At 60.6% G+C, this 20,548-nt stretch overlaps 1 protein-coding gene across 7 annotated transcripts in view; it reads left to right on the top strand.

Annotated features, from left to right (window-relative positions):
• Positions 1 to 20,548, top strand: part of SHANK3 (SH3 and multiple ankyrin repeat domains 3) — a 249,997-nt gene that overhangs the window by 69,810 nt on the left and 159,639 nt on the right. For all 7 annotated transcript variants that reach the window (XM_054173855.1, XM_054173853.1, XM_054173854.1 and 4 more), the window contains 3 exons: positions 619 to 735; positions 2,231 to 2,308; positions 9,014 to 9,080. In XM_054173855.1, the coding sequence (XP_054029830.1) occupies positions 619 to 735; positions 2,231 to 2,308; positions 9,014 to 9,080 (262 nt within the window). The remainder of the gene's footprint in view (positions 1 to 618; positions 736 to 2,230; positions 2,309 to 9,013; positions 9,081 to 20,548) is intronic.

Here is a 20,548-nt window from a genome sequence, read left to right as displayed (position 1 = left end):
TGCCTGAGACCTCCTGGCTTCCAGCCTCAGGTGGATCTGTCCCTGCTTCCCACCTGGACCTGGCGTAGGGAAGGTGTGGGCTGGGAGTTAGGGGCTCTGAGGTGGCTCTGTGCCTCGAGACCGCTGGGGAGAAGGGAGGAGGGGATGGCTCTGCTTAGTCCCCTTGCCTTGGGCCATCAGGAGCCCAGGCTCTCTTTGGGCTCCTGAAGCTCCCAGCTGTCAGCTCCTGCCAGGAGGCTGAAATGAGAATGAAGAGCAAGAGAGGTGCTCCGTGGCTGCCCTCCTCCCTGCCTCCCGCCTCCACTGCCTTGGCAGACCTTGGAGGGCCGCTGGCTCCCAGGATGGACCTTGGCACGCCAGCTGGCCTAGAGCTGTGGGGCTGTTGCCCTTCTCTCTGCTCGTGCTTCAAGGCTTGTGGGGATGGTGAGACAGCCTGGTGCAGCTGCTGCTCAGCCAAGCTTTGCTCTAGAGGCCCAGGTCAGGAGCAGCAGTACCCCTGGGTGTGCACCTCAAGAGGGGTTTGAGTCCAGCAGAGAGATGTCCTGGGGGGCACCAAGCATCCTGCTGCTCCCTGATGAGTCCTTTCCTCTTCCCTCTCCCCGGTGGCGGCGGGGCCAGGCGTGTCGCTACGGCCACGTCCAGCACCTGGAGCACCTCCTGTTCTATGGAGCTGACATGGCAGCCCAGAATGCCTCAGGAAACACTGCCCTCCACATCTGTGCTCTCTACAACCAGGTGAGTGTGCTGGGGCCTGAGGACACCAACCTGGCTGAGACACAGGAAGCACCAGCAGCAGGCTGAGCACCTCCCTGTGGCTTTTGCTTCCTGAGCCCAGAGAGCTGTTTCTGGGTTGGATGCTGCTGGGATGAGCTGTTCCTGTCTGTAGGACCAGCCTGGCCTGGGAGGTGGCCAGAGAAAGCTCCCTGGTTTAATCTGTTCCCATTCCCAAGATGGTTTTGCTGATTTGCTGTAGAGGTTCCCCTGGTTCCTCTCCCAGGTAGCAGAGAGCCCCCACTACTGCTTGGGAGGGAGCAGGGTGCCTGGGGGCAGGGTGCTAGTTGGACCCAGGTGGTGTTCACATCTCATGGGTCAGGTAGGGTTTTGTTGGGCATAGCCTGGGGTTGCCACCCTGCCTGGTGAGTGTGGTAGGGCCTGAGGACCAGGTTTGGGGGGACACCAGCCTGGCTGAGACACCGAGAGCACCAACACCAGGCTGAGCACCTCCTGGTTGCTCTTGCATCCCGAGCCCAGAGAGCTGCTTCAGGGCTGGATCCTCCTGGGATGAGCTGTTCCTGTCTGTAGGACCAGCCTGGGGTTGGGGTTGGGGTTGGGTTTCTCAGCAGGGAGGTGGCCAGAGAAGGCTCCCTGGTTCAATTTGTTCCCATTCTCAAGATGATTTTGCTGGGTGGAGGCTGCTAGCTGGGCTCAGGTGGTGCTCACATCTCATGTGTCAGGCATGGCCTGGGGTTGCCACCCTGCTCTGGGCAGGGGGTGTGTGGTGGTGGGGGTGGGGTTGTGGTGCTGCTCTTCTCACCAGCAGCTCTAAATCCTTCCTGCTGGCCTCTGAGCTTTGAAGGAGGCCATCAGGGCTCCATCCCTGTTTCATTCTCTGTGTGCTCACTTAACCTCAAGGTCAGGAGCGATGCAGGGTGGTGGAGAAACCCTCTCTGATCTCACATCCCTGCTGCACTCTGAGGTGTGGAGGTCAGAGCTGAAAGGTTCCTCCTGCAGGGTTTGTTCCTTCCTAGAGGTTTTTCTGCCTTGTGTGGGTTTGGATTTTGCAAGGGGATTGTCAGCCTCTGAGGTGTCCCTGCCCACTGCTCTGCTCTGCCACGGGCAGGGGCACCTGGAGCCGACTGGTGGCGTTTGACTAGAGGCCAATGAGGTGGTTAGGAGCCTTCTGCACATCAAGGACTGCCTGCAGCCAGCAGCCTGCTCACTGTGGGGGGTGGGGGGAGGGCAGAGAGAGGCAGCCAGGAGCAGAGAGGCTCACAGACAAGCTGAGCTGGCATCGTGTGGAGGAACCTGGGGACTCGTGGTGCCCACAGCTGCGCTCCTGGGCAGGGCCACGCCGCCGGCTGGCACACGGCTGGCTGGGCTTGGCCGGCTCGGGGGCTTGCTCTCGCCCAAAGGAGGCTTGCCAGGCGTGGTGGCAGCGTGTGGTTTGCTGCTTTGTCACCAGCCCCCCGTGCTGACTGCTCTCCTCTTCTCTCCTGCTTCTCCTGCACAGGAGAGCTGCGCCCGGGTCCTGCTCTTCCGCGGGGCGAGCAAGGAGATCCGCAACTACAACAGCCAGACCGCCTTCCAGGTGAGCCCCGGGCCTGCCCAGCGCCTCAGCTGGCCTCCCAGCTCACTGCCATCCAGCCTGAGCACGTTTGTGTCCCCTACAAAAAGGACACCTGCTGTGTCCTCAGTGGGGCCCGGTGGAGATGGTGCCGGGCGTGAGGAGCTCCAACTGCTGCCACGGCTCCAGGAGATGATCACACAGCTGAGGGCCTCCTGGAGCTGTGGGGACTGGAGGCCACCTCCCTCCCAAGCTGTGCTGCTTGATGGCTCGGGTGCTGAGAGGAGGGGGAGCCTGGAAGGTCCAGCTGGACATCATCAAAGGTGGCCTGGTGTCTCCCCAGGGGTAGGGCTGCAGCCCGTGAGCTGGTGGCTGGCTGGAGCTGCTGGGATCATGAACCATGGAATTGTCAGGGTTGGAAGGGACCTCAAGGGTCAGCCAGTTCCAACCCCCCTGCCATGGCCAGGGACACCTCACACTGCAGCAGGTTGCTCACAGCCACATCCAGCCTGGCCTTCAAAACCTCCAGGCATGAGGCTTCCACCACCTCCCTGGGCAACCTGTGCCAATCTCTCACCACCCTCATGGGGAACAACTTCTTCCTAACATCCAATATGAATCTACCCATTTCTAGTTTTGATCCATCCCCCCCACTCCTATCCTGACACCCTCAAAAGTCCCTCCACAGCTTTCCTGTAGCCCCCTTCAGGTACTGGAAGGCTACAATTAGGTCCCCTCAGAGCCATAGCTGGGAGTCATCTGTGTGCCAAAGCACAGAGAGGAAGCTTCTGCTCCCCTCCCAGGCAGGGTAGCGGGGCTGGAGGTGGTGTGGAGCTCTCCCACCACTGAGGGCTTGGTTGGACCTTACCAAGCACAGCAAATGCTGAAGGCTGGCTGAGCTCAGCCTGTGGTGGGCTTCCATCTCTCCACCTCAGCTCAGAAGCTTCCCCTAGCTGCTCCATGCTGTCTCCTGCCTGGGCTGGTGGCTTGGATGTGGCAAGGTCTGCTTTGCTCAGAGGCTGGGGCTTGAGGCTGGTCCCCACCTGACTGCTCTGATTTAAGGGATCTCCAGGGAAGGGCTTCTCACAGGCTGCTGCTGCCTCCTCCAGCTGAGCTTTTGGAGTCAGGAAGCTGGAGAGATGGGGCAGCCCTTCTGCTGTGGGCATCTACAGGACATGGGAGGTGGTGGTGGAGGCAGAGGAAGGGTTCCTGCTCCTGCACTTTGCTCCTGCAGAGCCTTGGTGTGGTCTTTGTGACGGCCAAGCCGTCTCTGTGTTCCACCCCCCCCTTGCTTTTCCTGGTGGGGTTGAGGCTCAATGGAAGGCTCTGCTGCAGAGCTCGAAGGCTGTGCTTGCTGTCACCCAAGCAGCTGTTTGCTGGGCACATACACCCCAGAGTGTGCTGTGCTGGGGCTGGCTCCCAGCTGCCCAAGGCAAGATCGCCTCCCGGGGCTGCGTGCCCGGGGCTGCGCCGGCGTCGCCGGGAGCTCGCTGTCCTCTGCAGGGTCAGACACCTCCTCCCCTGCTCATCTGCTCCTGGCCATGCTGAGGGGCTGCTGCCTTCCCACCATGGGGATCCAGCGTGGCAGAGGCGAGCCGAGCCTCCCCCCAGCGGCCCTGTGGCTGCTGCAGCTTCCATCAGCGCCTCTGGTGCCAGCTTCCAGCCAGGGCACTGCTGGCGCTCCGAGGGCTGCTGTGAGCTCCCGGCCCGCTGTGGGTGACCTGAGGTGACTCCAGACAGCCCTCAGGTGTTCAGAGGGCTCAGGGGTTGTCATCTGCTCAGTGACCTGGGCTGGCACTGACCTCTTGCTGTGGTGGGTTCCTGCTGCCGAGGGGCTCGACCCCTGTTCCTGCAGGCCGGGGTGCTGGGGCAGGGCTGCTGGCAGAGGTCTCAGCTCTGGGGCTGGGAGCAGGGAGCAGTCCCAGAGCAGGGTGCATTTAGGGTGAGAACTTCCCCAGAGCATCTCCCCAGCTTCTGGCAAGCTGCATCTCTGTGTTCCTGAGCCAGCTTTGTACCTGAGCTGCCTCCAACAGCTCCTGGCTGGGGTTTGATGCAGGCTTGGGATTGTTTAGGCTGGCAAAGACCTTTCAGACCGTGGAGTCCAGCACTGCCAAGGCCACTGCTGGACCATGGCCCTCAGCACCACAGCTCCACAGCTTGGAAACCCCTCCAGGGATGGGGACTCCAACACTGCCCTGGGCAGCCTGGGCCAGGCCTGGACCACCCTCAAGGGGCAGAAATTGTTCCTCATGGCCAACCTCTTGAGACAACTGGAGGCCAGTTCCTCTTGTCCTGTCTCTTGTTCCTTGGGAGAAGAGACCAACCCCACCTGGCTGCAGCCTCCTTGCAGGGAGCTGTAGAGAGCCACAAGGTCTCCCCTCAGCCTCCTTCTCTCCAGGCTCCCTCAGCTGCTCCTCACAAGTTCTCCAGACCCTTCTCCTCCTTCTCCAGACCCTTCCTCAGCTTTTTTGCCCTTCTCTGGACCTGCTCCTGCCCCTCAATGTCCTTCTGGGAGTGAGGGCCCCAAAGCTGCCCCCAGGGTTTGAGGTTCAATACTCAGTGCTTGCAGACATCAGCCTTCCAAAGCTCCCCAGGCAAAGTACTTCTCACAGCAGGCTTGGAGACCTCATTCCTCTGGCAGCTTCTTGCATGCTCAGCATGCCCTGGATGAGAAGAAAGGAGGTGTGTGTGTGCTCTTTGAGACCCCAAAGTTGGTGTACAACCTTTCCTGTGCTCCCCTCATCCAGAGCCCTTGGAGAAGAGAGTAGAAAGACAGAGCAGGAGCCTGAGAGGTTGGGTTTGGGGCTCTTCTGCCCACCCCCAGCTCTCTCTCTGGGTTTTGTGCCTGCTGCTGGCCTCCTGAGGGCTCTGCTCCTGCACTCTGAAGACTTCTCTGGGGCTTTGCCACTGAGTTGTTGAGCCTGTTCCATGGTTCTGGAGGGCAGATTGCTTCTGCCCTCACTCCTCCTGCACTTGGCTCACCCCTTGCCACCTCTGGTTGAAGGGAAGAGCTCAAGGGAGGTTTGTGGTCAATGGGGCAGAGGTCAGCTGGAGGCCTGTGTCTAGTGGGGCTCCCTCAGGGGTCTCTACTGAGACCAGCACTGTTCAATCTATTCATCAAGGACCTGGATGAGGGCACAGAGGGCACTGCCAGCAAGTTTGCTGAGGGCACCAAACTGGGAGGAGTGGTTGGCACAGGAGGTCCTGGTGGACAGCAGGATGCCCATGAGCCAGCAATGTGCCCTTTGGGCATCCATGTGCCCCATGGGCATCCTGCTGTCCTGGGGTGCATTAGAAGGCCATTAGAATATTGTGTCCAGTTCTGGGGTCCTCAGGTCAAGCAGGACCTCAGGGAGCTGCTTGAGAGAGTCCAGCACAGAGCCACAGAGGTGCTGCAGGCAGTGGAACATCTCTCTGTGAGGCCAGGCTGAGGGAGCTGGGGCTTGGAGCAGAGGAGCCTGAGGGCTGCCCCCATTGCTGGGGCTCAAGATGTGCAGGGCTGGAGCCAGGCTCTGCTCAGGGATGTCCAAGGACAGCACAAGAGGCACTGGGGGCAAGCTGGAGCAGAGGAGGTGCCACAGGAACAGAAGTCTGCAGAAGAGCAGCCCCAGAGGGCATCTGAGCAATGCTCAGCAAGAGCTCAAGGAGCTGTGGGGGGCAAGAGGCTGGGGCCAGGCTCTGCTCAGTGGTGCTCAGGCACCAAGGGCTAAGGGCCAGCAAGTGGAAGCCAGGAGGTTCCATCAGGAGCAACTTGTTTGGTGTGAGGGTGCTGGAGGCCTGGAGAAGTTGTGGAATCTCCTTCTCTGGTGAGCTTCCAGCCCCCCCTGGATGTGCTCCTGTGTGACCTGCCCTGGCAGAGGGCTTGGACTGGATGATCTCTGGAGGTCCCTTCCAACCCCTACCCCTCAGACTCTGTGATTCTCTGCTCTTCAGTTCCCCAGGGCACACAGAGGCCAAGAGAGCCTCCCAGCACAACCTGGCCATTGCCCTTGATGCCCTCTGGCTTCCCCCCAGCCTTCTGTTGCCCTCTTTTCCTAAGGCTGGCCTCCTCCAGCTGGAGCTCCCCTGGTCCCTGCTGGAGTGGCTGCACCACAGTGCTGGAGGTGAGGCTGCTAATTGTAGCTCCTGGGCTGCTTTCCCTTTCCTGCCACCTCGTGACTTTGTTGACTCATTTGCAGCTTGTGATCCTCCTGCAAGCTTCAGATCTTCTCCAGCAGGACCACAGCCTGCTGCCTGCCAGCCTCCTTCTGCCTGAGGCTGTCTCCTCCTGCTTCCTCCAGGCTGCTGAAGGGGGCTCAGGGACCCTTCCTGGCCAGGCTTGGAGAGCCTCCATGCAGGCAGCTCCCCTGGGGCTTGGTGCTGCACTCAGCTCTGCTCCTGGGCAAAGCCCTTTCCTGGGGCCCAGACAGCACTGTCCCCATTGCACCATGGGCCTGGAGGGTTCTGTTCCCTGTGCACCTAAGCCCAAAGGCTGCAGCCCCCTGAGGGGCCTGGAGCAGCTCTGTGAGGAGCAAAGGCTGAGAGCCTGCAGAAGAGCAGCCCCAGAGGCATCAATGCTCAGCAGGAGCTGAAGGAACTGTGGGGGGCAAGAGGCTGGGGCCAGGCTCTGCTCAGGGACAGCACAAGGGCCAAGGGTCACCAAGTGGAAGCCAGGAGGTTCCATCAGGAGCAGCTTGTTTGGTGTGAGGGTGCTGGAGGCCTGGAGCAGGCTGCCCTGAGAGGTTGTGGAGTCTCCTTCTGTGGAGAGCTTCCAACCCCCCCCGGCCATTGTGCCCCTGGGCAAGCTGCTGTGGGTGCCCCTGGTGGAGCAGGGGGGTTGGACTGGCTGAGCTCCAGAGGTCTCTTCCCACCTCACCATGCTGGGGTGCTGGGCATCTCCCAACACAGAAGGAAGATTCCTTTCTTCCAGCCATTGCTGGTGGCTCCTGCCTCTGTCTGAGGAGTGGAGGACACATCCTGGGCCTTGGAGAAGGAGAAGGCTTCACTAGTGAGGGCAGCAGGACTGCTTCTGCTGCTGAGGGCTGATAGCAGAGGTGTGGGGTGGCGCTGAGTTGAATTGAGCCCTCCCCCACCAGCTGGTGGCACAGTGAACCTGGAGCTCCCTGCCCATGGAGCTCCTCCTCCTGAGCTGCTCTTGGCGGAGGGCAGGGGACCCTGCAGGCAGCTGGAGCTGCTGGTGGTGCTCATGGCTTGGCCAGAGGTTTGCTGTCTGCTACCTGCTCAAAGATGCTCATCCTGAGCAGCACCCAGGGGTGAAAGGGAAGGTGTGCAGGGGGGGTCGTGGTCCCACCGTGGACCAGGGATCCAAACAGCAGCTGCGTCTCAGCTGCTTCTGTGCCCTGAGCAGCAGCTCTTCCTCTTCACCCAGGATCTTGGCCCAGCTGCTTCTCCTCTGTCGGTGGTGCTAAGAGAGGGCACCCTCCTGAGAAGCTCCAGCAGGGCCTGGGTGTGCTGGGAGGGGTGGGAAGGGCAGAGGTGGCTGTGGTTCGTGGGGGGCATCACACACGGGTCCCAGCCGCTTCAAGCCAGGGCAGCTTTAGCTTCCCTGGCACCAGGGGTGGCTGCCATGCCCCTCCTGCCCATCTCACCGTGCCCCTGGCACACCTCAAAGCCTTCTGCACCCCTTGCTGTGGCCCTTAAGTTCTCCAGGATCATAGAATGGGCATGGAAGGGACCTCCAAAGCTCATCCAGTCCAACCCCCTGCAGGCACCAGGGACATCCTCCACCGAATCAGGTTGCTCAGAGCCTTGTCCAGCCTTGCCTTGGAGACCTCCAGGGATGGAGCCTCAGCCAGGGGAGGTTTAGGCTGGAGGTTAGGAGAAAGTTTTACACAGAGAGAGTGATTGCCCATTGGAATGGGCTGCCCAGGGAGGTGGTGGAGTCACCATCACTGGAGGTGTTCAGGAGGAGACTTGATAGGGTGCTTGGTGCCATGGTTTAGTTGATTAGGTGGTGTTGGGTGATGGGTTGGATGTGATGATCTTGAAGGTCTCTTCCAACCTGGTCTGGTCTATCCTATCCTATCCTATCCTATCCTATCCTATCCTATCCTATCCTATCCTATCCTATCCTATCCATTCCATTCCATTCCATTCCATTCCATTCCATCCCAGCCTATCCCAGCCTATCCCAGCCTATCCATTCCATTCCATTCCATTCTATCCTATCCATCCCATCCCATCCCATCCCATCCCATCCCATCCCATTCCATTCCATTCCACTCCATTCCACCTCTCTGGGCACCCTGTTCCAGTGCTCCCCTGCTCCATGGTGCAGAGCTTGTTCTTGGTGCTGGGCAGAGCTGCTGTGAAGCCCTGGGGGCTGGCTGGGGGCAGCTCTGTGAAGGGAAGCAGCCCCTTGGCCAGCTCCTTGCTCTGGAGCGGGCAGGGGTTAGACTTGTGGAGAGCCTTCAGGCGAGCTTGGTGGCTGGTGGGTCACCTTGGGTTGGCTAAAGGAGGCTTCACTGGAAGGCTTCAGGCTAGAGACCATCTTGGCAGGGCCTGGCAGCCCTGAGATGAGTTGGTGGCTGGCAGCAGCAGGGTCTGCCACGGCCAGAGCTGTCCCTGCCGCCTTCTGCTCCACGGGGGTGGGGAGCTGCTGATGGGCTGAGCTGAGGCAGAGCAAGCTGTGGCCCTGCCCTCCTCCATGGCAAGCAGCTGCTGTGGTCCAGATGGCCCTCACCTGAGCTGCTCAGAGCTCCTCAAGCCTCTCCTCCCTTCCCTTTCCAGGTGGCCATCATTGCAGGAAACTTCGAGTTGGCTGAGATCATCAAAACCCACAAAGAGTCTGATGTTGGTGAGTCTCAGCTTGCTTCTCCTTCCCCCTTTTGCACTCCCAGCTCGGTTGGTTGGTTGTTTTGGACCCCAAGGCCGTGTCCCCGGGGGGCTGGTCGTGGGTGGGAGCTGCCCCTTGGGTCTGGGGTTTGGGAGAGGCAAGGAGGGATGTGCTGTCCTCTTGGGGCCCTCAGGAGCTGTTTGCTCAGCCAGGGATCGCCAAGCTGAAGGATCAGCCAAGCTTTGAGCCTGGAGGAGCTCTGGGAAGCTCTTTGGTCGCAGCCCTACCCTTCTCCTGCCTCTTGGCATCTCTGGGGCCGTCTCACGCTGGGGGTCACCTCCCGGCCAGGCTTGGTGCAAGGAGGAGCCACCCTCTGCCTCAGCAGTGACCTTGCTTGGGGAGCTGTCCCCCACTAAAGGGAGGAGCCACCCTCCTGGTCACCCCTGCTGCACTTTACCTCCTGCTGGTCCCAGCTCTGCCAGGGCCATCTGCTGGGAGGCCACCCAGCTCCAGGAGGCTTCTGTCCCTGGCTCTGAGCTGTGGCAGCAGGAGCTGGAGCTGTGTGGAGAGGGATCCTCACTCCTGCAGTGCCAACAGCAGCTCAGGCTTCAGGAGCAGCCTGGCTGAGCTGCTGCCCTCCAGGCCAAGCCCTCAGGCTCCCTGCAGGCCAGAAGTGCCACCCCAGGCTGGGGCATCAGGTCCTCACTGTGCCTCCAGGGGCTCTTCTCTCCTCACCTTCTGGGCTCTGCTTCCTCTGCTCTCCTGTCCCATGCTGCTCAGGAGGGCCAGACCCTGCAGCCCCCTCCCCTTCAGGCCCCACCAAGTCCTCTGAAGGGCTCCCAGGTCCTCATTCTCCTGCTTCTTGTGTTGCCTCAGCCCTTGCTGGCTGCAGGGGTGCTGGTGGCAACCATCCTGGGTTTGTTCCTCCTGAAGATGTCCCTCACTGCCTGGGATCACAGGGTCACAGCTCCCAGGATGTTAGGAGTTGGAAGGGACCCAAAAGAGATCATCAAATCCAATCCCCTGCAGAGCAGGAGCAGAGAATCCAGCACAGGTCACACAGGAATGCATCCAGATGGGGCTGGAAAGGCTCCAGAGAAGGAGACTCCACAACCTCTCTGGGCAGCCTGCTCCAGGGCTCTGGGACCCTCCCAGTGAAGAAGTTCCTCCTTGTGTTGAGCTAGAACCTCCTGTGCTGGAGCTGATGAGGAGAGACCATTCAGAGGGCAGAAGGGGCTGGGACACCCTGCTGGGAGCAGTTCCCTCAGCCTGTTGCCTCCTCCTCAGCTGGTCAGCAGCTGGAGAGGGACTGCTGGTGGAGCTGGGACCAGCCTGGGGGCTCTTGGAAGTGGCTGTGTGGTGCAGAAGCCTGGGCCCCCATGGTGTCCCTCAGCACAGCTGCCTGCTGGTGATCCCTGGTGGAAAGGTGGGGCACAGAAGGGGCACAGGGGGCAGCCTTGACCACTGCTGGTGGTGCTGGCAGGAAACCCACCCTGGTGACTCAAGAGGAAAGGGACTGTGAGAAGAGGTGCTGGGGGTGGGGAAGATGACCTCCAAAGGTCCCTTCCAGCCCAAACTCTGCTGTGCTGGAAGGTGACTCAGTGCTGGAGCAGCTCAGCTGCTCTTATTGAGGCCATGCAAGGAGAAAGGACAGGTGGGGAGGGTGGCTTGTGCCTGTGCTGGCCACAGCTCCTCAGAGAAAGTAGGGCAGGGAGGCACAGGCAAAGCAGCAGGGCCAGATGGCAGCTACCTGGGGTCAGGGGCAGCCAGCAGGGAACTTCTCAAGCAAGGAGAAATTGCTTTTTGGAACTCATTAAAGAGCTGAGAGGTGACCTCTGAGGCAGGAGAGCAGTCTGGGCAGGTTGGGATGGGCAAGAACCATGGCCTGGTCCTTTCCCTGAGCCAGGAGAGCAGTCTGGGCAGGTTGGGATGGGCAAGGACCATGGCCTGGTCCTTTCCCTGAGCCAGAAGAGCAGTCTGGGCAGGTTGGGATGGGCAAGGACCATGGCTTGGTCCTTTCCCTGAGCCAGAAGAGCAGTCTGGGCAGGTTGGGATGGGCAAGGACCATGGCTTGGTCCTTTCCCTGAGCCAGAAGAGCAGTCTGGGCAGGTTGGGATGGGCAAGGACCATGGCTTGGTCCTTTCCCTGAGCCAGAAGAGCAGTCTGGGCAGGTTGGGATGGGCAAGGACCATGGCTTGGTCCTTTCCCTGAGCCAGAAGAGCAGTCTGGGCAGGTTGGGATGGGCAAGAACCATGGCTTGGTCCTTTCCCTGAGCCAGAAGAGCAGTCTGGGCAGGTTGGGATGGGCAAGGACCATGGCTTGGTCCTTTCCCTGAGCCAGGAGGGCAGCCTGGGCAGGTTGGGATGGGCAAGGACCATGGCCTGGTCCTTTGTCTGAGCCAGAAGAGCAGTCTGGGCAGGTTGGGATGGGCAAGGACCATGGCCTGGTCCTTCCCCTGAGCTTCTGGCAGGTGGAAGCAAGCCAGAAAACAGTTCCAGAAGGACACTTGAGGGCCCAAGGCTAAAGCAGAGCATTGACTGCTGCTGGACCAAGAGCTGCCTGCCTGGCTGCTCTGGAACCTTCCCACCTCACCTGCTCCATCTGTGCTTCTCTCTTGGGCCTGGGAAAGGTTCTCTGCTGGCAGGACAGCAGAACCTCAGTGTCAGTGCAGGCACCCAAGCTTCTGTTGGCAGCAGGGGTGGTTCTCAGGCAGATTTCACAGCACCCCAGCATGCTGGGGGTGGGAAAGGACCTCTGGAGCTCCTCCAGTCCAACCCCCCTGCTCCACCAGGGGCACCCACAGCAGCTTGCCCTTGGGAGAACACTCTGGAAGGAGCCACCATGGAACTTCCTGTGTCCTTCATGAGCAGCCTCTTGCCCTCCTACCCTGCCACAACTCACTCTGCAAAGCTCCTGACCACCACAAAAGGCTCCTGGCTCAGGAACCTCTCATTAATCCCCCCCCAAAACTGTTGAACCTGCAGAGAGTGACCACAGGAGAAGCAGCAGAGCTCCCACAGCACCCAACCACCTCAGCCACCCAGCTCTGATGCTTTCTGCTTGGCTCCCCAGGGAGCACAAAGCACCTTTGGTAAAGCCATGCCACAGGAGAGCCCCCAGTGCCAGCATGCTGGGGTGGGAAGGGACCTCTGGAGCTCAGCCAGTCCAACCCCCCTGCTCCTTCTCCAAGGCCCAGGATGTGTCCTCCACTCCTCAGACAGAGGCAGGAGCCACCAGCAATGGCTGGAAGAAAGGAATCTTCCTTCTGTGTTGGGAGATGCTCAGCACCCCAGCATGGTGAGGTGGGAAGAGACCTCTGGAGCTCAGCCAGTCCAACCCCCCTGCTCCACCAGGGGCACCCACAGCAGCTTGCCCAGGGGCACAATGGCCAGGGGGGGTTGGAAGCTCTCCACAGAAGGAGACTCCACAACCTCTCAGGGCAGCCTGCTCCAGGCCTCCAGCACCCTCACACCAAACAAGCTGCTCCTGATGGAACCTCCTGGCTTCCCCTTGCTGGCCCTTGGCCCTTGTGCTGTCCCTGGGCACCACTGAGCAGAGCCTGGCCCCAGCCTCTTGCCCCCCACAGCTCCTTCAGCTCCTGCTGAGCATTGATGCCTCTGGGGCTGCTCTTCTGCAGGCTCTCAGCCCCAGGGCTCTCAGCCCCAGGGCTCTCAGCCTTTGCTCCTCACAGAGCTGCTCCAGGCCCCTCAGGGGGCTGCAGCCTTTGGGCTTAGGTGCACAGAACCCCCCAGGCCCACGGTGCAGTGGGGACAGTGCTGTCTGGGCCCCAGGGCTCCCAGCCTGTGCTCCCCACATTGCTCTGCAGTGAGGAGCACTGCACACAGGCAGAGGAATCCACCCTGCGCTCGCTGGGAATGGGTGGTGGAGGCCAATCCCCATCCAGAGCTCTGTGCTGGGAGGAACAAAGCCCAGCACAAACCCAACAGACACACGTTACAGAAAGCCCAAACTGGAGCTTTCAGAGCTGCCCCCACCCCCTCCCTGGCTCTGAGGCCAGCAGCAGCCCAGCCTCCTGCAGCCAAAGCAGCAGGGCCAGAGCTGCTGCGGCAAGGTTCAAACGCAGCCCCAGCAGAGCTCTGCGAGCCGCTGGCTGCTGCCTCTGATACTCCATCAACGGCTCCGGAGATGTGGACGAGGCTCTGAAAGGGGCAGGGCAACGGCTGTGGGAAAGGCACAGAGCTGCCCAGCGCTGCCGGGAGCAGCTCCGAGGCACCGGGGCAGGAGGTGGACAGCTCCACACCGCCGAGAGTTGGGTTTGGGTCCGGCGGGGAGGATGCTGCAGCTCAGCCCCCGGGCCAGGAGTATCTGCTGACAGCAGAGTGTGGCCGGCAGGATGAGGCAGGAGCTGCTGCCCCTCTGCTCTGCCCTGCTGAGCCCACCTAGGGAGCCCTGGGGCCAGTGCTGGGCTCCCCAGTTCAGAGACTGGGAGCTGCTGGAGAGAGGCCAGGGGAGGCTGGGAAGTGGCTGAGGGGCCTGGGGCAGCTCTGTGAGGAGCAAAGGCTGAGAGCCCTGGGGCTGAGAGCCTGCAGAAGAGCAGCCCCTGAGGCATCAATGCCCAGCAGGAGCTGAAGGAGCTGTGGGGGGCAAGAGGCTGGGGCCAGGCTCTGCTCAGTGGTGCCCAGGGACAGCACAAGGGCCAAGGGCCAGCAAGGGGAAGCCAGGAGGTTCCATCAGGAGCAGCTTGTTTGGTGTGAGGGTGCTGGAGGCCTGGAGCAGGCTGCCCTGAGAGGTTGTGGAGTCTCCTTCTGTGGAGAGCTTCCAACCCCCCCTGGCCATTGTGCCCCTGGGCAAGCTGCTGTGGGTGCCCCTGCTGGAGCAGGGGGGGTTGGACTGGCTGAGCTCCAGAGCTCCCTTCCCACCCCAGCACTCCATGACTCTGGCATGCCTGAGCTGGAGCTTCCTTAGGGAGCACCTTCCCAGCCCCTGGCCAACCCCATCCCCTTGGCTCCTGCCAGTGGAGCTCCCACCCCTGAGGCCCATTCCCAGCTGCCCTCTCTGCAGATGAGAGCTTCTGCTCTGCCTCCTCTCCTGCTCCCTTGCTTTTTTTGTTCCTAGAAAAGCAAATTCCCTGGAAGGTCCTGGAGCAGGCTGGCCCCTGCCAGGGGGAGCAGGAGGGGAGCTGCTCCCAGCCTTCCCCAGCTGCTGGGTAATTTTCCACTATTAAAATGGAAATGGGGCCTCTGGGCTGGGAGCTGGAGAGATTTGGAGCTGGAGACATTTGCTCTCCTGCCTTGCTCTGCTCCATGAATATTTAAGCCTGAGAAGCAGCCCTGGATCCCTGCCAGTGCTGATTGTGCCCAGCTTCCTTAGGCTGCAGCTCACAGGCTGGCACAGGTGCCCCTGCAGCATCTCAGGGAGCCTGGGTGCCATGCTGCCCCCAGGGCTGGGCATCAAGGGGCATCAGCTGCCCCTGCAGCATCTCAGGGAGCTTGGGTTCCATGCTGCCCCCAGGGCTGGGCATCAAGGGGCATCAGCTGCCCCTGCAGCATCTCAGGGAGCTTGGGTTCCATGCTGCCCCCAGGGCTGGGCATCAAGGGGCATCAGCTGCCCCTGCAGCATCTCAGGGAGCCTGGGTGCCATGGTGCCCCCAGGGCTGGGCATCAAGGGGCATCAGCTGCCCCTGCAGCATCTCAGGGAGCCTGGGTGCCATGGTGCCCCCAGGGCTGGGCATCAAGGGGCATCAGCTGCCCCTGCAGCATCTCAGGGAGCCTGGGTGCCATGGTGCCCCCAGGGCTGGGCATCAAGGGGCATCAGCTGCCCCTGCATCATCTGCACAGAGCTTGGGCTCTGTGCTCACCTGAGGCTGGGCACCAAGGGGCATCAGCTGCTCCTGCATCATCTGCACAGAGCTTGGGCTCTGTGCTCACCTCAGGCTGGGCACCAAGGGGCATCTCCTGCCCCTGCATCATCTGCACAGAGCTTGGGCTCTGTGCTCACCTGAGGCTGGGCATCAAGGGGCATCAGCTGCCCCTGCATCATCTGCACAGAGCTTGGGCTCTGTGCTCACCTGAGGCTGGGCACCAAGGGGCATCTCCTGCCCCTGCAGCATCTGCACAGAGCTTGGGCTCTGTGCTCACCTGAGGCTGGGCATCAAGGGGCATCAGCTGCCCCTGCATCATCTGCACAGAGCTTGGGCTCTGTGCTCACCTGAGGCTGGGCACCAAGGGGCATCTCCTGCCCCTGCAGCATCTGCACAGAGCTTGGGCTCTGTGCTCACCTGAGGCTGGGCATCAAGGGGCATCTCCTGCCCCTGCATCATCTGCACAGAGCTTGGGCTCTGTGCTCACCTGAGGCTGGGCACCAAGGGGCATCTCCTGCCCCTGCAGCATCTGCACAGAGCTTGGGCTCTGTGCTCACCTGAGGCTGGGCACCAAGGGGCATCTCCTGCCCCTGCATCATCTGCACAGAGCTTGGGCTCTGTGCTCACCTGAGGCTGGGCACCAAGGGGCATCTCCTGCCCCTGCAGCATCTGCACAGAGCTTGGGCTCTGTGCTCACTTGAGGCTGGGCACCAAGGGGCATCTCCATGAGCAGTCCCTTCCGAGGGCAGGAGGCAAAGCCAGGGAGGCAGTGTTGGGTCTGGGCAGGGTTTGCTGCTGCCATGGCAACTGGAGTGATTCATCTGCTGCCAGCAGCCAGCACTCTTGGACTCAACTCCTGAGAAGGTGCAGGAAGCTCTTCAGAGCTGATTGCTGAGCTCCACCAAGTTGGGTGGCTGCAGCCTTATTGCTCTGGCTTCTCTCCCTTCCCCACTGGGATCAGGGGCTGTGGGGGGATGGGGAGAGCAACCTTCCTCAGATCTTGAGGGGAAGAGGCTGAGGGGAGAGCTTCAAGCTCTCTACAACCCCCCTGAGAGGAGATTGGAGCCAGGTGAAGTCAGGTAGGGCAGGAGTTGGCATCCTCAGGTGGTGCCAGCAGGTCCATTCCTTCTCATTGCTCCCAAGGGTTAGGTTTGAGGGTCAGGTAGGGCAGGAGTTGGCATCCTCAGGTGGCTCCAGCAGGTCCAGTTCTTCTCCTTGCTGCCAAGGGTTAGGTTGAGGGTCAGGTAGGGCAGGAGTTGGCATCCTCAGCTGGTGCCAGCAGGTCCATTCCTTCTCCTTGCTCCCAAGGGTTAGGTTTGAGGGTCAGGTAGGGCAGGAGTTGGCATCCTCAGGTGGTGCCAGCAGGTCCATTCCTTCTCCTTGCTCCCAAGGGTTAGGTTTGAGGGTCAGGTAGGGCAGGAGTTGGCATCCTCAGGTGGCTCCAGCAGGTCCATTCCTTCTCCTTGCTCCCAAGGGTTAGGTTTGAGGGTCAGGTAGGGCAGGGAGCAGCTGGTGGCTCCTTCTGTGCACTCTTGGCTGGGCTTCTCCTGGCACTTGCCTGAAGTGTGCTGGAGAGCATGCAGAGAAGGGTCTGGAGAGCAGGGCTGGTGGGGAGCAGCTGAGGGAGCTGAGGTTGTCCAGGCTGGAGAGAAGGAGGCTGAGGGGAGACCTTGTGGCTCTCTACAGCTCCCTGCAAGGAGGCTGCAGCCAGGTGGGGTTGGTCTCTTCTCCCAAGGAACAAGGGACAGGACAAGAGGAGCTGGCCTCAGGCTGCCCCAGGGGAGGTCGAGGTTGGCCATGAGGAACAATTTGTGCCCTTGAGGGTTGTCCAGGCCTGGCCCAGGCTGCCCAGGGCAGTGTTGGAGTCCCCATCCCTGCAGGGGTCTCAGAGCTGTGGTGCTGAGGGCCCTGGGTTGGTGGTGCCCTGGCAGTGCTGGGCTGGTGGTTGGGCTCCAGGAGCTTTAAGATCCCTTCCAACCTCAATGGTTCCACGATTCAGTGATTTTAATTGGCTGCCTGGCAGCAGCTTGGATCTGTCCCTCCTGCTGGCACCTGGTGGCTAGAGTTCAGGCTCATGGCTTGATGAGGATGATGAGGATGAGCACTGTGAGGCAGGCTGAGGAGCAGCAAGAAGCTGTCCATGGGGCAGGCCAGCCTGTGGTATCCTGGCACACCAGAGCACCTCTGAGCCTCTTGGCAGGGACTTCCCCTGCCTAGACCAAGCCAGGTGGGCTCTGCCCATCCCCAACTGGTGTTGCAACAAAGCCCAGCTGGGGAGCAGCTCCTCAGCTCTCTCTCCTCCCCCCACCAGCTCTGAGGTCTCTTCATCTATGAAGGAGGACCTTGGAGGCCTGGTGGAGTAGTTCTCCATGGTGGTGGTACAGAGGCTGCAACAGGGAAAGCAGCAGGCAGGAAGCTTGGCTCCATGTCCTTTGAGCAGAAGATGACCAAGGTCACTGGAAAGCTGAGGGGGAGCCTCAGTTTAGGCTGCCTGAAGCTACTCTGCTGTGCTGGAGGAGCCCACAGCCAGTGGAGCAGGTGGCATCTTGGCATCCTTGCTGGCAGAGCTGGCCCACAGGACAGCCAGGCAGTGATGGGGCTCCTCCTGGGGGTGAGAAGGCATTAGATGGTCCTGGGGTTGTTGCTTGTCCTGGAGGCAGCTGCAGCTTGTGTTGTCCTCTGGAGCCAGGGCCTCTGAAGCATGTCCTGCTCAGAGCCAAGAGCTCTGCCTGAGCCACCACTTCCAGCCCTAGCAGGGAGGTCTTCTCCAGCTCCTGACTCAGAATAGCAGAAGGCTTCCCTTCCTGGTGCTCCCCCAGCAGAGAGAGCAGCAGCTTAAGGGTTAGTGGTTCCTTGCTCACCTCTCCTAGGAGGCACCAGCTCAAAACCAGCTGGAAGGGCTCCAGCACCCAGCCAGGCTGGGGCTGGCCTTGGCCTTTGCCTTTGCCTTCATCACTGTCCCATTGGTGAGGTGGCCTCAATCTTCTCCTGGGTGCAGCCATCCAGTGAGGCTTGGACAGACTGAGAGCTGGGCAGAGAGGAACCTGATGAGGTTCAACAAGGCTCAGTGCAGAGTCCTGCAGCTGGGCAGGAAGAATAAACTGCAGCAGGACAGGTTGGGAGGGGATCTGCTGCAGAGCAGCCCTGTGGAGAGGGACCTGGGAGTGCTGGTGGACAACAAGCTCTGCATGGGACAGCAATGTGCCCTGGGGGCCAAGAAGGCCAATGGGATCCTGGGGGGCATTCAGAGGAGTGTGTCCAGCAGAGCCAGGGAGGTTCTCCTCCCCCTCTGCTCTGCCCTGCTGAGACCTCACCTGGAATATTGCATCCAGCTCTGGGGTCCCCAGTTCAGCAGGGACAGGGATCTGCTGGAGGGAGTCCAAGGGAGGGCTACAAGGATGCTGAAGGGACTGCAGCACTGCCTGGGGAGGAGAGGCTGAGAGCCCTGAGGCTGTTTAGTCTGGAGAGGAGAAGGCTGAGAGGGATCTGATCAATGCCTATCAATATCTGAGGGCTGGGGGTCAGGAGGGAGGGCACAGGCTCTGCTCACTTGCACCCTGGGATAGGACAAGGGGCAATGGATAGAAACTCCAGCACAGGAGGTTCCACCTCAACATGAGGAGGAACTTCTTCACTGGGAGGGTCCCAGAGCCCTGGAACAGGCTGCCCAGAGAGGTTGTGGAGTCTCCTCCTCTGGAGCCTTTCCAGCCCCATCTGGATGCCTTCCTGTGTGCCCTGTGCTGGATTCCCTGCTCCTGCTCTGGCAGGACTTGATGATCTCTTTTGGGTCCCTTCCAAGCCCTAACATCCTGTGAGCTGTGACCCTGCCTGCTGTGTTCCTGGGGCTGTTAGTGGCCTTGTGGCTGTGCCAAATGTTGATGCCCTGATGGACTTGGCCCACCCACAGCACCTTTCCACATCAACCTGGCTCCTCTTTTGCTTCAGAGTAGGCTGATGGATTTGCCCAGCCCACAGCCCAAGCCAGGTGGGGACCCCTCCTGGAGGTCCTCTTCCAGCCTTCTCCACCTGCAGGAGATTCTGTCTCCCTTGCTGGCTGCAGCTCATTGCTGTCCCAGCCAAGGGTTGCATCCATCTGAAGATCTCAAGCTCCTGTCCAGAAAGAGCCAGGCTTGGGCTGGAGCTGCATGGTAGAGCTTCCATCATGGCTTTGGAGAAGCTCTGGAGCATCTGGGGAGAGCTGTCCTCTACTGCTCATGTCAACAGTGCCTGTGTTCCTGATTGCTCTGGAGTCCTCAGCACAGACAGGGACCTGCTGGAGCAGGGCCAGAGGAGGCCACAGCCATGCTGGAAGCCCTCTGCTGTGGGGCCAGGCTGGGAGAGTTGGGGTTGTTCAGCCTGGAGAAGAGAAGGCTCCAGGGAGACCTTCTGGTGGCCTTGCAGTGCTGAGCTGAAAGCTGGGGACAGAGTTCTGAGCAGGGCTGCTGTGCCAGGAGCAGGGGTGAGGGTTTGGCACTCAGAGAGGGAGCTGCAGAGTGGAGAGAAGGGAGAAATGTTTGCCCCTGAGGGTGGTGAGAGCCTGGCCCAGGCTGCCCAGAGAGCTGGGAGCTGCCCCATGCCTGGCACCATCCCAGGTGAGGCTGTCTGGGGCTGTGAGCAGCCTGCTCTGGTTGGGGATGTCCCTGCAGGGGGTTGGACTGGACCCCACATCCCTCCTTGCCTCCTGTGGCTTCTGGCTGACCTGGCCCTGTTGGGGGTGGCCTGGATGTGGCCATGGGCAGCACTGAGGTGGTGGCCAAGGGGCTGAGGAGCTTGAGCAGGCAAATTCCTGCAGCACGTGTTTGAAAGCCATCAGAGAAGAAGCTCCTGGCATCGCCATGGCAACAGGAGAGCTACAGCAGCCCGGAATTCCTGGACTTTGAACCCAAAATATCTCCTGGCAAAATAGCTGAGTGTGGCCCAGCAGCACAGCTGGGAAGGAGCTTCAAGGTTCTGAGCCAAGGATGGCACAGGTCTGAGGCCTCACTGCCAACAGGCTGCCCAGGGAGGTGGTGGTGGAGTCACCATCCCTGGAGGGGTTTAAGAAACCTGTGGCCATGGCACCTGGGGACACGGTTTGATGGCCATGGTGGAGTTGGGTTGATGGTTGGCATTGATGGCCTCATGTTTGATGGCCATGGTGGGGTTTGGTTGATGGTTGGCACTGATGGCCTCATGGTTTGATGGCCATGGTGGTGTTGGGTTGATGGCTGGTATTGATGGCCTTATGGTTTGGTGGCCATGGTGGGGTTGGGTTGATGGTTGGCACTGATGCCCTCATGGTTTGATGGCCATGGTGGTGTTGGGTTGATGGTTGGCACTGATGCCCTCATGGTTTGATGGCCATGGTGGTGTTGGGTTAATGGTTGGCGCTGATGGCCTCATGGTTTGATGGCCATGGTGGGGTTTGGTTGATGGTTGGCACTGATGGCCTCATGGTTTGATGGCCATGGTGGTGTTGGGTTGATGGTTGGCATTGATGGCCTTATGGTTTGATGGCCATGGTGGTGTTGGGTTGATGGTTGGCACTGATGCCCTCATGGTTTGATGGCCATGGTGGTGTTGGGTTGATGGTTGGCACTGATGCCCTCATGGTTTGATGGCCATGGTGGTGTTGGGTTGATGGTTGGCATTGATGCCCTCATGGTTTGATGGCCATGGTGGGGTTGGG

Source organism: Dryobates pubescens, chromosome 27 (assembly GCF_014839835.1).
Source record: "Dryobates pubescens isolate bDryPub1 chromosome 27, bDryPub1.pri, whole genome shotgun sequence".
NCBI classification, from domain to species: domain Eukaryota; kingdom Metazoa; phylum Chordata; class Aves; order Piciformes; family Picidae; genus Dryobates; species Dryobates pubescens.
Note: the sequence above shows the minus strand (reverse complement) of the source record. Positions and strands in the feature narration are given on the sequence as shown.